The sequence below is a fragment of the Pseudorca crassidens genome, chromosome 20 (assembly GCF_039906515.1).
Source record: "Pseudorca crassidens isolate mPseCra1 chromosome 20, mPseCra1.hap1, whole genome shotgun sequence".
NCBI lineage: Eukaryota > Metazoa > Chordata > Mammalia > Artiodactyla > Delphinidae > Pseudorca > Pseudorca crassidens.
This window is the reverse complement of record NC_090315.1, coordinates 18,010,593-18,031,153: the sequence shown is the minus strand read 5'-3', so window position 1 is coordinate 18,031,153 and position 20,561 is coordinate 18,010,593. Positions and strand designations below refer to the sequence as shown.

Here is a 20,561-nt window from a genome sequence, read left to right as displayed (position 1 = left end):
AGGTCATAGGATTCAGAGTGGTTTTGGCGGGAGGAGAGGGATCAAGAGTTGTACTGACCAGGCTCCCTTCGAGCTGCCTGGTAGGTGTGCAGGGAGAGCTGTCAAAGGTGCATTTAGATACGTGAGGGTGGCAATCAGGAGAAAGGCCTAGACTGGCAAAGACAGCTTGAGAGTCTGTATTGTAGGGATGGTCTATAAAACCACAGGACCACGTGCAGTCCTCTTACAAGAAGGGACGAAGCCTGGAACGTGCCACGATGCAGAGGGAGGGGAAGGAGGAGGAGGACGAGACCAAGAAGGAACTGCCAGCCAGGTAGGAGGAAAATGGAGCAAGGTTGGGGTCTCCAGGGCTGCAGAAGACAGTGATCCAGGAGGAAGGAGACATTGCATGATGTTGCTGAGAGACTGAGTAAAGTGGAGACAGGTAACTGACCCTTGACTGTGGCAAGATCTGAGTTGTCTGATAAAAGCTATTTTAGTGGAGTTATAGGGATGAACACCTGGTCAGAGTGTGATGAAAGGAGAATAGGAGGTAAGGAAGAGGAGGAGACTGCGATTTTGTTAAAATGGGGAGCAGAGAAGTGGGGCAGTATCTGGAGTGGATGTGGGGCTAAGAGCAGGTGGTTGGCAATGCTGGTTTGTTTGCCAAAGGGAATATCACAGGGGAGAAACGGGGTGATTACTCGAGTGAGGTCCTTGGGAAAAAAGCAAGGCCGTATGGCGCATGTGGTGCTCAGGTGGAGGGTCAGCCCGTGGCAAGAGCAGGTCTTGTGCTCTGACAGCAGGGCAGGCAGGGTGTGTGGGCACAGACACTGGTGAACTGGTGGGATTAGTGGTGAGGGTGGTTGAAATAGATCTCATCTGCTTATGTGTTTTCTCAATTAAGTGAGAGTTGAGATAGCAAAGAATGGGAGATGGTAGGGATAGCAGAGCTTTGAGGAGGGGGAAGGTAAAACAGTCATCTTGGAAAGGGAAAAAATTAATTTACGGGAAAACCATGTTTATTGTTTATCTGAAGTTTGCCAGGCTGGCAGACAGATTTTTTCCCTCCACTGACCCTTGGTTTCTTAGGTACAGGTGTGAAGTGCTGTAGCAGGAGGGAGGGGTGGGACGTTATATAAAAAGTTTGTAAAGGAGTACATACTGTGCCAGAGCACAGAATCTCAGCAGGGTAGAGAGGAAAATAGGGGCCGAAGCCAACGTTGGACAGTGAGTGGGCATTAGGGCCCTTGGAAGGCAAACCCTCCACCGAACTCTTCTCTTCCTACTAAACAGACTCTAGACAGTTAGAAATCTATGGAGACCCCAAGCCCTATTGCTTCCTCCTCCTTTTGTGGAGCAACAAGTACAAGTGGTAGCCCTGTCATCCTCTCAATGTTCTTACAATTACCAAATTTTTATTTGGTACCAAAAGGTGTGGCCTTTTGTATAAGGCCTGCTTGAAACCCCTTTGCGGACAAGTGCAGCCCAGACTCACGCAGCCCGGTTCATGCCTAGGTGCCTGAAAGAAGACCCCGCTACCATGTCCCTGCTGCAGAGAAGCCTGGATCCCGAGAAGACCCTGGGTCTGGTGGATGTGCTCTACACGGCTGTTCTGGACCTCACCCGCTGGAGGGCAGGAAGGTTGGTGCCCCCACCCAGCACTTGAATTGGTTCATGTTCAGGTCCACACCTAGGGACAGTGTGACCACTTACAGGGTCATGTGAGAGTACGTCACTGATAGTATGTTAGTAAATAAGGCAAGAAAGGGAACTATTCGGCAACTTTTTTTTGGAATAATTTCAAACTTACAGAAAAGTTGCAAGAATAGTACAAAGAATTGCCCTTTACCCAGATTCCTCAGTGTTAACATTTTTGCCTTCATTTGTTTTATGATTTCAGAGTTAAGTACCTCAAGAGGACTTTAACCCAACTCACATTCTCCTTATGAACTAAGAGCAGAAAAATATTTAGAAAATTTACTTATATCTTGCATGACATTTATTTATATCTGAAAGTAGCTGACAGTTGCAAGATTATCTCTTTGTGAATTAACTTTAGAACCAGTAGAGACCTTAAACATCTAGCCGTGGGCCCTCCCCATGTCTTCATTCATGAGCCCAGAACCAACAGTGAGGTGACTAATGCAGGGTCACACCAGCCATGACCTGCCCAGCTCCTACCCATGCCCTTTCTATCTCTAGGGCTTTCTTTCAGTACTGGAAAAAAGTACTTGGAAGACTTCGGAAGTAACAACCATCTGTTCTTGGCACTGTCTGTGAATTACTTCCAAGGACAACAGTGCTGCATGGTGTCCCTGGGTCCCGCCCACTCACCCCTCTCTGCTGTGTGCATTTGTCCGTTGACCCTCTGCTGGATCTGCCGAGCTCCCAGTCCCCATCATCCAGGCACAGAGCCGGCCTCTGCCAGTTGCGTATCCCACTCTAGCCATGTTTTGCTCTTCTGTGTTGTGGTCAGAGAGTTTCACTCAAAATCCTCAGGCCAGAAATCTAATGTAGTTTTCACAGCCCTGCGTTAGACATGGTAGATTTTTTATAATAAATATAGATAGTAAGTGCTTAAATTATGTACTTTTAAAACTCTTGGGTGTTTATCTATAAAATAAATGAACCTGATAGCAAACAAAGAGGTCTTTTTATTCTTAAAGTCTTTCTTAAATACCAAAGAGATCCATTTCATTGTCCAATTTGTATATTTGTCCTTTTTTTAAATGCATTTCTCTTTAAATAGGGAACAAGCTTTACCCTGCATACAAATCCAGCTTCAAAGGGAGATCTGTGATTTTGGAAATCAGGCTGACTTGCCTTCTGGGAATGGAAACAAATCTTCAGGTGGCCTACAGAAGACCTTCTCCAAACTGACATCCCGGTTCACCAAGAAAGCTTCATGTACCAGCTCTAGCAGCAGCACAAATTATTCCATTCCAAATACCCCTTCCAAAAATATCTTCATAGCTGGGTGTTCAGAAGAGAAGGCCAAAATGCCCAGTAATACTGATTCAAGATTACAAAGCATTTTGAACATTGGTAATTTCCCTAGGACTACAGACCCTTCACAGTCAGCTCAGAATTCCAGTAATCAGATGGCCAATGGTTTTCTCATGGAGAGGCATGACAGCTTCGTGCAAGGGGATGATGGCAAGGACGAGAAGGGTATGAACTTACCAACCGATCAGGAAATGCAGGAGGTGATAGATTTTCTTTCAGGCTTTAACATGGGCCAGTCACATCAGGGCTCCCCACTGGTGACAAGGCGTAATTCTGCTGCCATAGCCATGGTGACTGAGCAGAAGGCAGGAGCTATGCAGCCACAGCAGCCGTCACTGCCAGTGCCCCCTCCGCCGCGGCCTCCCCAGACTAGGGCACACACACCTCTGACACCCCAGCCGGGCCTGGCACCTCAGCAGCAGTCCCCAAAGCAACAACAACCCCAGGTCCAGTACTACCAACACCTGCTCCAACCCGTTGGACCGCAGCAGCCCCTGCCCCAGCATCGGGCTCCTGGGAAATGGGTACACGGCTCATCCCAGCAGCCAACACAACCCATTGGAGCCGGTCTGTCTCCCCTTGGCCAGTGGCCTGGCATATCTGATCTCAGTTCTGACTTGTACAGCTTGGGTCTGGTGAGCAGTTATATGGATAATATGATGTCGGAGGTTTTGGGACAGAAGCCACAGGGACCTAGAAATAACACCTGGCCAAACCGTGACCAAAGCGATGGAGTCTTTGGGATGTTGGGAGAGATTCTGCCTTTTGATCCTGCAGGTATGTGAGCCCCCACCTCTCCACCTTGGGGTTTTAACTTAAATATTATCACCAAAGACTTCATAGGGCCCATCTACCACATCCTTACTTATATGAGGCAGTGACTTAATCCCCCTTTAAAGACCCTTTCTCACTGTCTGATGGCAAGTATTGGACAGTTCCAGCAAAGGTAGGAAGCAGTGGTTAGAATGAGTCTGATGAGGTAAGTGGAACTAATTTTCTCACTTTATAGAGGGCAGAATTGAGGCTAAGAGAAGTTGAATGGCTCAAAGTCCCATAGTTCAAGAGGGCTCCCATTCATGGGAGCTAAAATGGCTGGCCCTTCGTGGGCTGCTTTTTTCCTGATTACATAACCTGTTCTGTGATTCGTTTTTGCCTAAATTCTAGAACCAGTGAAAGGTAGTAAGGCACCCTCCTGCCTTCATAGAATATAGCTTTTCCTGGCCTAGACAGTGTGAAGATTCACCAGAGTTATCGTAGGAAATTAGAAAAAGAATTTAGAAACAAAACAAAGATAAACTAGGAGGAGGAATTAGTTAAGGCTAAAAGTTGTTGTACACCTGAAACTAACATAATATTGTAAATCAACTATACTTCAATTTAAAAAAAAGGGTAAAAGCCAAAGCTAATTAAATTTAAAAGAAAAATATAATAGACATTGTAAATAAATCTAAAAGAAGGGTCTTTAGAAGACCAGTAAAATAGAGAAACCAATTTATTATAATGCTGATTAAGAGAGAGCAAAGAGAAACAAGATTAGGATAGAGAAAGGAGACATAACTACAGGTATAGGAGAGATTAAAAGAACTTTAAGACATTATCACATATGACGTGATGACAACATACATAAAAACTGAATGGAAAATGGATTTTTTCCTAATAAAACATACATTACCAAAATTGCACCAAGAAGTGGAAAACCTGCCCGGTTCTATTCCAGGAGAAGAGATTGGAAAGGGAGTTATGAAGCCAACATGATTTTACCATAAAAACTTTTTATGAGTGTAGATAGATGCAAGAAAATCTAGCAGTGTATCAAAGGAGTTATATCTGGTTTACTTCAGCAGTGTAAGGTAGGTCAGTATAAGGAACTCTGCTCCTGTACAGTAATCTGTCATTTCAACCAATATGAGAAAAACTCATACAGCAATAGATGCCGTAAAGACATTTGGTAAAAGACAATTCTTAAGTAGCAATTCTTAAGTAAACAATTCTTAAGTAATTCTTAAGTAAACAATTCTTAACCAGCAATTCTTAAGTAAACCCCTCGAAGTAAAACATAAATAGAAGAAAATGTCTTGAATATGAAAGACTTATCTACCAAAAACCAGTAGCAAGTAGTACTTTGTATAGTGAAACAAAAGCATTCCAGTTAAAATCAAGACCCAGACAGGGTGGCAACTGCTACCACCAATAGCATGTAACTTTGTCTTGAACTTTCTGGCAAATGTAGCAAGACAAAAACAAAGGAGATAAGTGGTATAAGCTTTAGAAAAGAGTAGATTAAAGAGCACATCTCTTTGCTGGAAATAGAATTTAAAAAAACAAGCCTCCTTAATAAAAAATTTCCAGAATTAGTAAGTGAATCTGGTAAGGTGGGTAGATGCAAGGTAAATATATAGCAATCGATTACTTTTTTCCTCTAATTTAGCAAATGGTACATGGAAGTGGAAAATATATTTCATTCACAAGGGCTGTGAAATAGTGTAAGTAAATATAGCACATATTTATATAAATAACCACCAGAAGAGGAGATTCCCTACTAAATGAACCCAGCATTAACTATTAAAGGAAAGAAATGTTTTCGTATGTCTTCTCAGAATTCCTCATACTGCTGCTCATGCTCTCTTGTTCTTGCTCTCCTTGGGTGAGTGGGTGTGGGGAACCCCTGGGGATGTGGGGAAGGGCAAACAGTTCCACCCTGCTATGGAAGAGCAAGCCCACCTGCCTGCCACCAGCTGGGTGGGCGTGGCACGTTTTCTCAATTGCTGATAAACAGTGTGTACATTTTTTGACAGTCCTGTAATTAAATCCAGAGTATAAATGGTGTTTGGCAGAATTTTCTCATCTTTGATCTCTATTGAGGCCTGAACAGCCTTTATGTCTTTAGCCTAGGAATCCTACTAGCTTTTCCTTCTGGATGTGCCTTTCTGATCTTCAAGTTCTTAATGTAGCTTCCACTCCAAGGGCATAAGGTCTACATAGCCCTTTTTTCAAATTAAGAAAGGGCATTCTGGATGGATGAATTACAGAAGGCACCCTCTCAGGCAGGGGCAGCTAGAACAGAGTGCCCCCTCTGGACAGGCACACACAGCCCCTGCTCTACCCGGTGTGGGCATCTTTGTGCAGTGCACACATGGCAGCTCCCTGAGAGAAAAAGCTAAGAGTGGGATTGAGCCCTAGTGTCTTTCCCAACTTGAAGCTAAAAAGTATACACTGCTGAGTCCTATTCAGTTTGTGACCTATAGATGTTTTCCTACCATATCTTTTTGTTTGACTTTCTCTGAATTTCTCCTATGCTGTTTTTCCTCCTACTTGTACTGCCCTGCACATCCTTACTTAGTTCTGTCCAGTACGTTTCCATCTACCTCTTAATGCATTTTAAAATTTTATCTTATTCGTTACCACTCTTATTATCTTCAAACTGAATTAGCAGGTCTGCCTTCAATAGCCAGGAAAATACTGGATCAGAGTTGAGCCCAAGGGGGAAGGGCAGATATTCTCCATCTGACCCTGATGCTTTTATAACCTTCAGCTTATTTCTTGGCTGAAGTCATCATCTGATTTTCTTAGTTGTTAAGTATGTAGCACCACACACTGGAAAGTTTTTTTGTTTTGTTTTGTTTTGGGTTTTTTTTTGATATGGATCATTTTTAAAGTCTTTATTGAATTTGTTACAGTATTGCTTCTGTTTTATGTTTTGGTTTTTTTGGCCCCAAGGCATGTGGGATTTTAACTCCCTGACCAGCACCCCCTGCATTGGAAGGCGAAGTCTTAACCACTGGACTGCCAGGGAAGTCCCTGGGAAGTTTTAAAGTAACTAGCATCTGTCTTTAAAATTTAGTCATGGCTAAAGCAAACCTTTTTGTTCTCTCTTTGTTTTGTCTTTGTGCACATTCAGCCTGCCCCAGTCTTAGGCATGTCCCTTCCTGACAGTCCCTATGTACACACCATACCCCATCTTCAGACCCATGTACTGAAATCCCCATCTCACCACAGCAGACTGCAGGGCAAATCCTGCAGCCCTCTCTGGGCCACAAGCCTGGTAGCCCGTCACCACTTTTCACTGTGTGTGTCACCAAGACATCCTCAGAAGGTAGGGAAGAAAACAAGAGGCCAGTTTGGCCCCAAATCTTGTTTATCCCTTTGTCTTAACACAGTGGGTTCAGACCCCGAGTTTGCACGCTATGTGGCAGGAGTGAGCCAAGCAATGCAGCAGAAGCGGCAAGTCCAACACGGTCGCCGCCCTGGCAACCCCCGGGGCCATTGGCCACCCATGGATGATGCCCATCGGACCTGGCCTTTCCCAGAGTTCTTTGCAGAAGGGTGAGTGCTGGATGTGGGAGGGAAGCTGAGTTTGGGACCTGGGTGTTCCCCATGGGGCCTTTGTGCACCCTTATCAGGCAGTTCATTTCTAGGCCCCCACGTGAGAGAGTGGCACATGGTCAAATTCTCAGGGGGTCAGAGTTTTGTGACTGACTGTAGGATGCCAAGTGGCATGTTGTGTCCCTGTGAAGACACCATTGGTATAAATTGGTGATTTTTGAGACAGGCTCTTCTGCTCTAGACAAGGATCTTATTTGGTGGTGTTTGTGAAGTAATTGCATGTTTAACACGGTCTTTAGCTGAAATGAGCATGGCTATGAAACCTGTATCATTTATGGAATGTGATCCTTGTAGCCTACAAAAACCAAAGGTTTTCAGTTCAGTGTATTGAGAGAACTGTGGATTTTCATCATAAAGACATCTGAGGACTGATTTTTTTTTACATCTCTTTCTGCTACCTGGTTAATAACTGCACAGCTAAAGACCATCTCAGCTTTTTGTTTGGTCTAAAATGAATTTCATCTATAAACCACAGGCTTCTGAGGAGTTTTTAGAAGAAGGAGAGAGATAAGAGACCACTCTTGGGTTGTGAGATGAGTACAGGGAAAAGACTGTTGTTTTAGGGCCGGGGCGGGGGTGAGGGCTGGCCTCGGGCTGTCCAGCCAGTGTCCAGGCTGGCTTCAGGAGGCCCAGAACCAGCTTCTCTCTTTGGCTTTCAGGGATGGCCTGCACAGCGGCTGGTCGGGTGCTCAGGGAGATTCGGCCAGCTCGAGTGACGAGACGTCCTCCGCCAATGGGGACAGCTTGTTCTCCATGTTTTCAGGGCCTGACCTCGTTGCTGCTGTCAAGCAGAGAAGGTATGAAGAAATTTTAAACCAAAGAACAGAGGGGTCTGTAAATGTGAACCACAGCTATTCCTCTTACAAAGTTCAGTAGCCCCATCACTCCCAGTCACCCGTGCGTGAAAGAGGCAGAGGGCCTCTTCCAGTACTGTCTTGCCGAAGCTTGTGTGGTGACTTAAAGTTGGGTTGAGTTTTTGCTGATAGAACAGCCTCATGCAAGTGGTAGCCCACAATACCAGTATGACAGGCAGGGAGTATTGTGGAGAACCAGGTCTGCTGATGCTGGTCTGTGCCTTACCGGAGGCAACCCTTTCCGTGGGAGGAGCAGGACCAGGACAACCAAGTTCTAACTGGGCTCTCCAACAGGCTTTGCACCTCCGAACATGAGCCTGGCCCTCTCTGACCCTCTATTTCTTTGTCAAAGGTGGAACTGGGTAAAATGACCCCTGAATGGTATTTCAAAGTTGAAAAAAATAGTTACATAGTATATTCAGATCTGAAGTTTTCACAAGTAGTCACAAAAATTAAAATGGGCCCTGAAATAAGAGAAGAATTTGTTTAGAAAGAAATGCAGAGACTGTTGTGGGTGTGAGGAAGCAGAGGCCCAGAGGTGGCGTTCTAAAGGACATGGGCAGGAATAGAGAGCATGCACGGTCGCCAGGGCATCAGAAGTCATGCTGTGGAGGGGACAGGGAGGCCACGTAGCATGGCCCTCGTGTCACAGGGTCAGGCTTCATTGGATAAGCAATGGGGAGCAGGTAGATAAAGATGGAAGGGTACCTGAGTCACACAGAGTAGGATGCACAGAGCAGTTACGGTGGTGATGACAGTGATTGCTGATACAAGCTAGGGTGCATTCTTTGTGCCAGGCCCTGGGTTAAGCATTCATGTACATTTTCTCACTTAATTCTCACAAACACTGTATTTGTTTGCTAGGGCAACCATATCAAAAAAACACAGACTGGGGACTTAACGACAAGAATTTATTTTCTCGTAGTTCTGGAGGCTAGAAGTCTTGAGATCAAGGTGTCAGCAGGGTTGATTTCTTCTGAGGCCTCTCTCCTTTGCTTGCAGGTGGCCGTCTTTTCCCTGTATCCTCACATGGTCTTCTCTCTGTGTGTCTGTGTCCTAATCTTCTCTTATTATAAGGACACTAGTCATATTGGGTTGGAGCTCACCCTAATGACTTCATTTTAACTTAATTAGTTGTTTAAACAGCTTATCTCTAAATACAGTCACATTCTGAGGTACTGGAAGTTAGGGCTTTAGCATTTGAATTTGGGCGGGGGAGGGACACCTTCATTTATTCAGTAGCACCCATCATGTACCAGGCACTGGTGATACAGCAGCAAACAAATCAAAGTCCCCTTCCTCATGAAACTGATATTCGATTGAAGGAAGGCCGATAAAAAAATCCCAAATATGTCAGTTTGGAGTAGGTGCTATGAAGAAAAATAAAGTAGGGTATGAGGGCAGGAACTGAGGGGAAAGGTGGATTTTCTGTGTTCTGAATGGCAGTCAGGGAGGCCTCTGATGAGCAGAAAGCTGAACAAAATGTTAGAGCAACTGGTGAGAAATTGTCAGTGGGGTATGTGAGTGAGAGAAGAATCAAGGGTGAGACGCAAGTTTTTGGCCTGAGCATCTGTGTGAAAGAGGGTGCCGTGGACTGAGGCACGGAGGACTGTAGGAAGAGCAGGACTGAGCCTTGGAGAGATCTGAAGGCTTCTGTTTTAGGCACAGGAAAGAGAGGCTGACTGGACGTCTAGAAAGGCACTTGTAGCACCACCTCTGCAGAGGCTGCTGTCTGCACGTAGCAGCGCTGATAGACTGGTTTACTTGGCTCTCTGCCTGCTATGCCTGCCTCTTTCATTCAACATAATAACAGAAATTTTTTCATGTTAGTAGTAAAACTAACAGCCTTTTGTTTTGTTTTTGTCACCTATCCCCAGTGTATGGTAAACAATCAGTCTGTATGTGTTGAATAAATTAACAAAAGGCTGGAGCTGGTGGACTCAGCAGCTGAAACAGCCAGTGCCAGTCTTCATGCCCGCCACCTCTGCCCCAGCCCAGCCCTGTGACGGCCTGCTGAGTGCGCCACTCCACGGGGACCCACCTTAGTCCCCTGCATGCGGTGGCCCAAGGCCTCCCCACCTAGAACCAGTGCCTGAAGACACCTGAGCCAAGTGGCTAGGGTGTCCTCTAGAGAGAAGCTGGACGGGAAGCCAGGTGACCACTGCACTGAGCTCTTGGTTCTTTCAGGAAGCACAGCAGTGGAGAGCAGGAGACCAGCACGCTGCCCTCACCACCTCTTCTTACCACAGTGGAGGACGTGAACCAGGTATTGTGGGCCCTGCTCTCTCCACAGAGGGCTGGCTTTATGGGTACAGACCATGAGTAAGGTTCCAAAGCTTAACTTTTAAGAGGGCCTCAAAGAAATGAGGGGTTCTTTGTGGTGAACAACTTTCTTCCTGTGATTTTTGTCTAAATGATTAGCCATCTCAGCTGACTCAGAGCCACACGTAGAGGAAGTTCTGGGGCTGTGCTAACATGACAGCCATTAGCCACATGTAGCTACTTAAATTGAAATTACTTAAATATAAAGAAAGATCGAGTTCTTCAGTTGCACTGGCCATGTGCGGTGAGCAGCTACTGTACTAGATGGCGCAGACATAGAACATTTCTGTCTGAAATGTTGCGAGTTCTGTTAGACGTGCTGCTCCAGAACTGTGGGGAGGGCTGGGGCTCTCACCCTGTTTTCTCAGTGGGTATAAGGACCAGAGATCTGGGGAGGTGGGAAAAGATGATCAGTTGCCAGAAATGCCACTAAGAACCCTCTTCTGTCTCTCAGGATAACAAAACCAAAACGTGGCCACCCAAAGCCCCCTGGCAACACCCTTCCCCGCTGCCCAGCACCCTGCCTGGCCCAAGTGCACCACTCTATGCAGTTGCCAGCCCTGGCAGCCAGTGGAATGACACCATGCAGATGCTGCAGTCCCCAGTGTGGGCCGCCACCAGCGACTGCAGCGCCGCCTCCTTCACCTACGTGCAGACCCCGCCGCAGCCCGCACCCCCACCGGCACACAAGGCAGCGCCCAAGGGCTTCAAGGCCTTCCCCGGGAAGGCTGAGCGCAGGCCAGCCTACTTGCCCCAGTACTGACCCAGGACCAGCCTGCCTGCCTGCTCAGAGCTGTTGGGGCCAGTGTCCCCACCCCAGGGCTAACTAGCTGGCACCAGCCCCCCAGAGGACCAGTGCACCCCTGTCCCAGGCAGGGATCCTTGGGGATGGGGGTGGTTGGCAACTCCAAGCCTTTAAGGCCTGGCTTCTCAAAACTTTGGAGGCATCAGACACCTGGAGGGCCAGCTGAAGATGGAGTTTTCTGACCCTCCTCAGGGAGATGCTGGGGGATCTTCGAGTTTAATAAGCACCTCTGGTGATTCTGATGCAGGTGGGCCACAGGCCACACTTTGAGAAACACAGCTCTCTTAAGTTTGTAGTCCCACTGTGTGTGTTGGGAAGGCGTCAGGCCTGAAGGCTGAGAGCAAAACTGACCATTCTTCTGAAACCCTCCCCTTCCCCCTCCTTAACACACTGAGTGATGACTGACCACACACCAATCACTGTATTTTATAGCTATTTTTCATATAGGTTTTTAGTTAAAACATCTCCTGCCTAAAATGCATTGAATATTTTAAGATAACAAATAGAGTGGCTGGAGGTTTGTTCAACACTATCTTTATTTAAGCTTATACGAACTGGGCAAAGTATAGAATATTTGTGATCAGAAGCAACCTCCTGGGTTTTCTGTAGGTGGACAGCCCCTTGCCACCCCACAGCAGCACCCAGGGGGTGCAGCCTCTGCCAGATTTACAAAAGCAGGATCATAAATCATGTCGGAGACATAGCCCTTATGGTGCGTGGAGATGAGCCAGCTGGTTGCTGTCCGCGTGCAGGATGAAGCTACACCTTCAGCCCTCAGGTCCTTCCACACATGGCCAGAGGCTTCGACACAGTCTCAAACGTGGAGGTGTGGTCAGGGGCTGCAGAGAGACACTTGAAATTGCAGTAACATTGTGAGCTGGCTCAAGACAAACCAATTAGGATGTTGATAGGAATTAATTTAAAAGTTTTTTCTTTAAAAAAAAAAAAAAAAACTCATTTTCAGTTAACGTGCTATTAAATAGATACCATCCTGTGGATTTAGGGATATTTTTCCAGCCAGAATGGATCCAGAAGAATTGAATGGTGCTTAAATTGAGAAATAATAAATATATCTATATAGACTAGGCATACCCCACTGTATATTAATTGAGGTTACAGAAGTTCTTTATATAAAACTTATTTAAAATTTTCATATTTCATCTTTGAAAAAGTCTAATTGAGAAAAATCCATAATATTTTCTGGTATGAAAGTTTGACAGTATTAATATTTTTTTTATATTTTCTTAAATCATTAAACCATTTTAATATATGTTAACTACTAATAAATGGTTTATTCTTTCTAACTCCATATAAGCTTTTCCAGCAAAGATTGTAATAACACAGTTATGTTCTCATTTTTCTATGGATATAAGTAAATTTATATTTAAAAATACCAAAAAGAATATATATATATATGTCGTATACACGCTAATTATCGAGGACCCTTAGGGTGTCTGAGCCCAGCCATCTGAATTTTTAGTACTGTGTTGCCAGGCTGTTTCCAGGCCTCGGGTGTTGTCTTTTGTGCTGTGTGCGGATGCCATTGCTGCCTGTACTCATGATCCTTTCACCATGGGTTCTGAACAGTCACCTCACCATGTTTACAGAGAACTATTTTGTACATAGACTTTTCAGGCACGTGCTTTGCGCCAACCCTGCGTGGCTCTTGTCTGTGTTAGCTGTCACAGTGTGTGCACTAATCACTGTTGAAGTTGTCCGTGGCTGTTTTACTTGTTAGATAGTTTTCTATTTCCTTCAGTAATGTGTCTACAGTACCCTGTGTTTCAAGTTCTGTTATACTGAAGTACTCTTGTTTTAATAGTGCCTCCCCAAAGACCTCATCCTGGACAGAGGTCAGTCCTTGATGCTCCAGCGCAGGTGACATCAACATTGCTAATTGTCACTTTCCAGTCTGTTTTTCTCAAGTAAGGAAGACATTTTGTGATTGCATCTCCATGGGCTATGAGACTGTGTGAAGCTGTTGGTGTGGTCTCCTTGTAGGTGCTGTGTTCTCAGCACCGCCTTGCTCTGAATACTGGTAATTCCAGGTGCTACGCTCGGCAGAGGGGTCTCGCCAAAGCGCATGTGTGTGCGTGTGTGTGTGTGTGTGTCCTTTGTGTGGCCAGGCGTGGCTGCGTTGCTCGTGTGACTAGTTACAGCGCTTCCAAACTGGAACTCTACATTTTGTATCTTACTTTTAAAGCTCCTATAAGTAAAATAACTATTGGCTTTATTAAAATATACATTTAATAATTTTTGTATCTCTGTTGAAAATGAACTGCAGCAGATACCATGTCAGCAGCCCTGTCTGGTTCATTACTTTGAAAAGCTGCACCCAAGTACGTTTAGGTCGGCCTGTCGTCTGATTCTGAGCCCTTGCAAGGGTAATACCACTGGGGGTATTAGGATGAGCTGGGGTGGGTGGGCAGAAAGCAGGACAACCTACCACACCTCTCCTGTTAGCTTCCTGAAGGCCAAAGCTGGAAGAGGTCTCTGTGTGGGCAGAGCCAATGTCGTGGTGAAGGAGGTCACCTGGAAGGATGCAGACTCTCTCCTTGGGTTGTGATCTGCCAACACACACATTCCACCAAACATGGGCGCTTGTGAGCTGCCCAGCCAGCCTTTCCAGGAGCAGATGCAGGGATGATCTCCCCCAGTTCTGCCAGGGACCCACTGTGTGGCAGACAGACCCTGCCTCACAGGGGCAAGAAGGACTAGTCTCACTGGCTGATGCCATCCTGCTAATGGAGAAGGAAAGATTGCAAAATGGGAACCACAAAAGGTGGGTGGGTTACAGGGGAATTTCAGCTCATTTTCATTTACAGCAAGACAGCATTTGATTGAAACTTTTTTCATGAACTTAGGATAATGGAGTAAGTGAGCATTAATATATAACCTACCCGTACAAGTACCACTCAGGCTTCTTTCTGCTGAGATGCCTAAAAGCTGAGCATGAGGACTTAGTCCTAGAGCCTTCTAAGTGCACCTCAGGACAAGGCTGCTTAGGAACAGCCATGTTGCGTGGGTATGCTAAGGAAGACACTGGAAGACACATTAAAATGCTAGACAGAAAAACACATTTTATTCAAACGTGTTCCCATTTAACACTAGTACCTGGTGCCGTTCCCTGACTTCTGATTCACAACAGTGGTGGAGACAGGAGTCCCGTAGCCCCAGCTCCATGCCAGGTGGGTGGGGATGGAAGCAGAACAGATGTTCACCGGAGCCCCAAGAAGGTCCTTGGAGGCTTTAGCTCAGCCGAGAAATGGAGGACGACACACAGGTAGGTGAGGTCCTTATGAGGACGGTGCCCGTCTTTTTCCACCAGGGGATGCTGGGAGACTGGGGCGTCCAGCTCTAGGAGCGTAGCTGAAACACTGCATTCCAGCCATGGTGCTGTGAAAGGACGTTCCTCTGTGCTCTGTGTGACCCCTCTTGTGATCTGCTTCCTGATCTGGAGATGGCTCTTCAATTACCAAAAAGCCATGTATGTGGACAACATGACTGTCAGGCTGCCAACCATATGTGCATGGGAGTCTGAGGAACCTCCAGGGACAGGCTCCTGCAAGTAACACAAACAGCTGGCCTTATGATTCCACAGGGGTCTGCTGGCTGGGCACAGGCCTCTGCTTGTCTGTGAGGCGGACTGGATGTGGCTTATATTGGGACTGAGTTGGGGATGTGGACCTAGGTGAGGAGGAAGGATTGCTTCAGGAGTGTCATTCATTTCAACATTTACTATTGTCACCTAGGGGCGAGGCCCTTGCTAGGATGGGAGCCAGGGCTGCACAGAAGATGCAGTCTGTGACCGTAAAACTCAGTCTTTGAGGGAAGACAACCCCTTCTTTCCCAATCTTGGTAAGAGGTGCCACTATTCATCCACCCAGCGCACAGGCAGACATTCTTGATCGTCTTTACTCTCCTCATTCACTTAAGCAGCAAGTCCTACAAGTGCATCTGCAAGCACATTTAAATTCCACCATGTTCTTACATCTCCACTGCCATCAACCTGGTCCTCCCCTAGCTGCTGCCTTTCCTTCTCAGGCCCCAGGGTGTCCCATACACCCCTGCTACCTCAAGGAGGCCTCCCACCCCCACCCCCCACCCAGTGCCCACCTGCCTGGGCCTCTCCAGTTCTGTTGGGCCAGAGCCCAGCCTCCCCCCAGCTTTGCTTTTCACTACAGCACTTAGCACTCCGCTGGAATGTGTGTTTGTATGTTTCTCTCTCACCTGAACCAAGGCCTCAGTAGAGCAAGGAGCGAGTCTCCTTCATGGCCACATGTGCAGGGTGCAGAACAGCTCGAAGCAACTCAAGACAAGCCAGACGAAACGAGGTGTTGTTAAGGCCAGAGGCAAATTCTAATACAGGGCGAAAAATAGAACTAGCCTTAAAATAAACCGGTTCTCACGTCGGGCTGAAAGAATACACCATCATCAGTGTTTGTACTAGAGCTGCAAGGAGGGACTGACGCTAGGAGCTGCGGGTAGGGCTCTGTAGCTCAACTAAGTACAGAGTTTTCTCTTCTGCTGGAAACTCATGCCCATGTGCGGTGGGGAAATTCTTTTTAAAAACCTAACAGTGAAAAAAAAAAAAAAGAAAAAGAAAAAAAAAACCTAACAGTGGATTCAAAGGGAAAAGTCTGTGGCGACATCCCGAAGCGATAATACTCGGCCGAATAGGCGAACAGCACGAAGCACGCAGTACGAGCTCCGACCCTCCTGGGGGCGCTGGCTTCCCCGTCCTCGGGTCTCCTAGTCTGCGCACGCGCAGTCCGCCCCAACCCGGAGTATGCGCACTTGTGCGCACACGTCCATCTCAGACGTGCGGGTAGAGGCGTCTGCGACTTCCGCGGTCTGCCCCCCTATCCCGTCCCGGCGCGGGGACATGCGCACACTTGCACCCCCCGGACGTGCGAGCCCACACGGAGACGCGTGCGTACCTCCTCACTACCTGAGCTGATCCCGCTTTCCCTGCGCGTAGACGCATGCGCGCCGCACCTCCGGAGAGTGGGCCCAGTGCCAGGAGATCCCCGTATCTCCGGCGAACCGCGATTTCTTGCCCTTTCCTGGTCAGCGTGACTCAGCACCCTCGGTGGGTGCGCCTCCCCGGAGCAGCTCGCGAAAATCCATCGGCGTGAATCGCCCCACACCCGACCTCCTTCAGCCTCCGGCCGTCGCCCTGTCCCCGAACCTCCCTTTGCCCTTGTCCTGGTGATCCCCTGGTCTCCAGGTCCTGCCTGACCCCTGTCCAGCGGCCCTGAATTGAGGCCTGACTTAAGTCTACCCTTCAATCCACTCCTCTGCCGGCTCATACTATTTTGCTGAGGGCACTTGAAGGTGCCTAACTGACTGGAGCAGAGTCTGTTGAACTTTCTGAGCCAGGTTTTCTTTCGGTTGTGATTGTCAGCCCTTGGCCTGGGTGCAGGTAACCCTCCGAGAGCTTCACTTCCCCTGGATTCTGAACCCTATACCGTGCGGTTTGCAGACGGGGCTTAGCACAGCATGTGGTGCCGATTGTGGTGATGGTGGTAGAAAACACGTTTAACGTTTGTCAACATAAAATTACCTTAAGTTACTATTTTTCCAAATTACAGGCCCCACTCCACTCCCCCGAGATTTGGTCAGAGAGGCCACCCCACACTCCAATGTCCGATCCCTTCCACACACTGCACCTTTCCTGGTGAGTTTCTCTCTACTGCCCTACACAGATCCTTAGATCCACTCCAAGGGGACCAGTGTTAATCCAGTGGTTGTATTCTCCTACCTCTGTCTTTGCCCATGCTGCTGTCCTTTCCGTTGGAGATGTCATTCTTGGCCATTTCCACTTGTAAAATTCTACCCTGTCAATCAGATCTAATACCACAAAGGCCTACTTGATGTTAGAACTGGGATAAGGGGGAGGGCAGGAGGGGATTGCCTGCTCCTCCACTTTCCCTGTACCTTCTTCCCAAGGCTGAAGAGTCAGGAAGTGGCAGGCAGGACAGGGCTGTGATTAAGAACTGGGCTCAGGAATGGGGCAACCTTGAGTTAATTCTCTACTTAGTAGCAGAACGGCTATTTTCAGATTTCTTAACCTGTCTTAAGTGGGGAGGACAACAGGATATCCCTCATGGGGCTGCTATGAAGGTTATGTGGGAGAGAATTTAGCACAGAGCTCTGCACACAGTAAACTGGTGGGAGTAGTAAAGTACCCATGTTAGTAGTTGGGTGATGAATGGCTTTCAATTAATAATGGCTTGCCTTTGAGCTACTCCTTTTTTGCATTTTCTCTCCTTAGCTACTGTGAGTTATGGTCCTCCAGATAGGAACCTAGTTTTCTGCTAACAGAAAATCCACATAACTGGAATTTCTTTTTTTTTTAATTGGAAAACTCTATAGTTTTTTTTTAAATTTATCTACTTATTTATTTTTGGCTGCATTGGATCTTCGTTACTGCAGGCAGGCCTTCTCTAGTTGTGGTGAGCGGGGGCTACTCTTTGTTGCGATGCACGGGCTTCTCATTGCAGTGGCTTCTCGTTGCGGAGCACAGGCTCTAGGCGCGTGAGCTTCAGTAGTTGTGGCACGTGGGCTCAGTAGTTGTGGCTTGCGGGCTCTAGAGTGCAGGCTCAGTAGTTGTGGTGTACGGGTTTAGTTGCTCTGTGGCATGTGGTATCTTCCCGGACCAGGGATCGAACCCGTGTCCCCTGCATTGGCAGGCGGATTCTTAACCACTGCACCACCAGGGAAGCCCAAGTCCCTGGAATTTCAAAGTACAACGTTAAACTTAAAATATTATGGGGAGGGCTTCCCTGGTGGCGCAGTGGTTGAGAGTCCGCCTGCCGATGCAGGGGACGCGGGTTTGTGCCCCGGTCTGGGAAGATGCCACGTGGCGCGGAGCGGCTGGGCCCGTGAGCCATGGCCGCTGAGCCTGCGCGTCTGCAAAAATATATATATATATATTATGGGGAAATCTGAGAATATCTGGGAAATCTGGAATAGTTGAAGCTACTGGGAATAAGAGAGGCCAAACTCCTGGAGGAGTACATTATAGAATGTTAAAAAGAAGATGAAACCTTCAAAAAGGTAATCATCGGAGGACTCGCCTCCTGCCTCTTCATTACCCCAGCTGCTCCTATGGGTTTTGGGTGGATGAGAGAGGACATTGGGGAGGACAGTGTGGCAGTGGGCAGGTGAACACCCATAACATTTTTGGAAACACTTGGAGTTGTAAATGACAGCTCAGCTCAGAACAACATCAACACTAAGGGAAATAACTGATTCGATTTGTGTTCCAGCTGCAGACAGAGGTGACCTGGCCCCAGGAACTTGGGCCCTATGAGGTTCACCCTGACATCTCTCTGGAGGTCACACTCTCCATTGTTTTCCATGAGACCAGGGACTGAACCTCGGGTCTGTCCTTTCTGAAAGGCAGCTTAACACTACAGAAAACTGAGTTTCTCCTGCTGGCTTTGGGTGCCAGGAAAGAACCCTGTTTGGCGGGCTTAGGTCATGTGTTCATCTCTGATGCAATCAGAGAGGCAGAGGAAGAAACCTAAGGGTGAGAGGTAGTGGTTTCAGACAAAGACAACAGATGAACAGATGTCCACTGTGATCACCAAAAAGAGCCTACTAGAAAAAGGGAGTCAGTGGCTACTGCTGGGTTAGAGTCATCTGAGGAGTCATAGGGCAAGTGGATGATGGGGTAATGGCTACTGAGACTGGCCTTCCTATTGGATGAAGTTCTGTTCTGAAACACAGGATCGAGGGGTGGGAGTGCTGTTCTGTGCAGTCAACTGCTTGGCTGGGAAACTCTGGAGTGTTTCTCAGAAACTCTAGTAGACCAGATGCTGTTCAGCAACTGTCAGGGTTGTGCTGGGTACGGGAAGCCGAGTTAAATCTCAGAGTTGACAGTTGACCCAAAACTCTGGCTAAATAAGGGCTTTGTGGACAGGGCTGTTCCCTGCAAAGTCCTGTGACCATTCATTTCTTCAGTCTTTGGCCGCTCTCTTTTTTCCTTCATCTCAAATAATTCTGGGCTGAGAGAGAAAAGCCATTTGCAGAGGCCAGAGGTGGCAGCGACTGCATGGAACTGGGAGGTGGGCTAGAGGAAGACCTAGGCCTGGGTCTGCAGCAGGACAGGGCACACTCCTAGACGGATGGCATTTCTGGGGGAACTGGGCGATGGAGAAGCTCAATTTGAGTGCCCAGTTCTTGGACCTCTTCTCTCTGACTATATTTACTCCGTCTCACCCAAACTCTCATCTAGGCTCATGACTTCAAGTGCTACCTATTCACTCATGACTCCCAAGTTTTTCCTCTTGCTTGAACCGTCTCTCTTCATACTCCAGACGCGAACACCGAACTTAACACTTCCACTTAGATGTCTAATAGGTTTGGAAAACTTAACATGTCAAAAAACAAGATCATGACCTTCCCCCTAAAACTTGTATTTCTCCAAGATACAATGGCAATTCCATTTTTCCAGGAACTCGGGTAAAAAACTGGATGTCATCATTGACTGTTATTTTTCTTTCTCTTAATTCTTCACTCAATATATCTAGATCACCACAGCCAACTCTTCCTACCTTGACACCTTCATTCCTGGCCTGCATTATTGCTGTAGCGTCCTGTCTGTTGTCCTCACTTTCATGCCTACTGAACTGTTGGTCTGATCCTTTGTAAAACACGTCCGATGATGTCCCTCCTTTGCTTAAGCCTTTCAATGGCTTCCCATCTCTCTCGGAATAAAAACCAAAGCCCTGACGATGACTTACTGCCTTCCTTCCCTCTGTGACCTCATCTTCTATCACTCTCCCCTCATTCACTCCCCTCCGGCCACACTTGCCTCTTGCTGTTGCTGAAACATCTAAGCATGCTCTCCTCGGGAATTTTGCAGTTGCTCTTCCCTTTGCCTGAACACTTCTCCCCCAGATAGCCAACTGGCTTGCTTCCTCACCTTCTTCAGGCTTTTGCTCAAATGTCACCTGAGTGAGTTTTGCCTTGACGATTCTATTCAGAATTGCAACCCCTATTCCCAGCACCCTTTCCAGCGTTCCTCATCTCACTAGCACCTCCCAGCATCAGATATGCCATATATTTTACTTGTCACCTACATAGCCGCAGCACCTGTAACACTGAAGTGTTGTAAGGAGTTGGGTTAAGTGGGTGAATGAACGAACTAATGAAGCAGGCCGAGGCTCTGCCTCTGTTCCTCAGTCACTTCCAGGCAG

At 47.2% G+C, this 20,561-nt stretch overlaps 1 protein-coding gene and 1 long non-coding RNA gene across 9 annotated transcripts in view; one reads left to right on the top strand and one right to left on the bottom strand.

Annotated features, from left to right (window-relative positions):
- GARRE1 (granule associated Rac and RHOG effector 1) overlaps positions 1–13,605 on the top strand; it is an 82,215-nt gene extending 68,610 nt beyond the window's left edge. For 6 of the 7 annotated variants that reach the window (XM_067718282.1, XM_067718283.1, XM_067718289.1 and 3 more), the window contains 6 exons: positions 1,498–1,623; positions 2,732–3,765; positions 7,146–7,311; positions 8,031–8,168; positions 10,413–10,491; positions 11,002–13,605. In XM_067718282.1, coding sequence (XP_067574383.1) covers positions 1,498–1,623; positions 2,732–3,765; positions 7,146–7,311; positions 8,031–8,168; positions 10,413–10,491; positions 11,002–11,310 — 1,852 coding nt within the window. In that variant the 3' untranslated portion in view covers positions 11,311–13,605. The other variant, XM_067718288.1, reaches the window with a different exon arrangement.
- Positions 13,606–13,677: 72 nt separating this feature from the next.
- On the bottom strand, positions 13,678–16,506 carry LOC137214454 (uncharacterized). 2 transcript variants are annotated; one of them, XR_010938916.1, is made up of 3 exons: positions 15,583–16,506; positions 14,467–15,039; positions 13,678–13,919 (listed from the first exon to the last, which is right to left on the bottom strand). It is a non-coding gene; the product is annotated as an uncharacterized lncRNA (long non-coding RNA). The 2 variants fall into 2 exon arrangements; XR_010938917.1 differs by lacking the exon at positions 13,678–13,919 and having other exon boundaries at positions 14,678–15,039; positions 15,583–15,925; positions 15,967–16,506.
- Between the last annotated feature and the right edge of the window lie 4,055 nt (positions 16,507–20,561).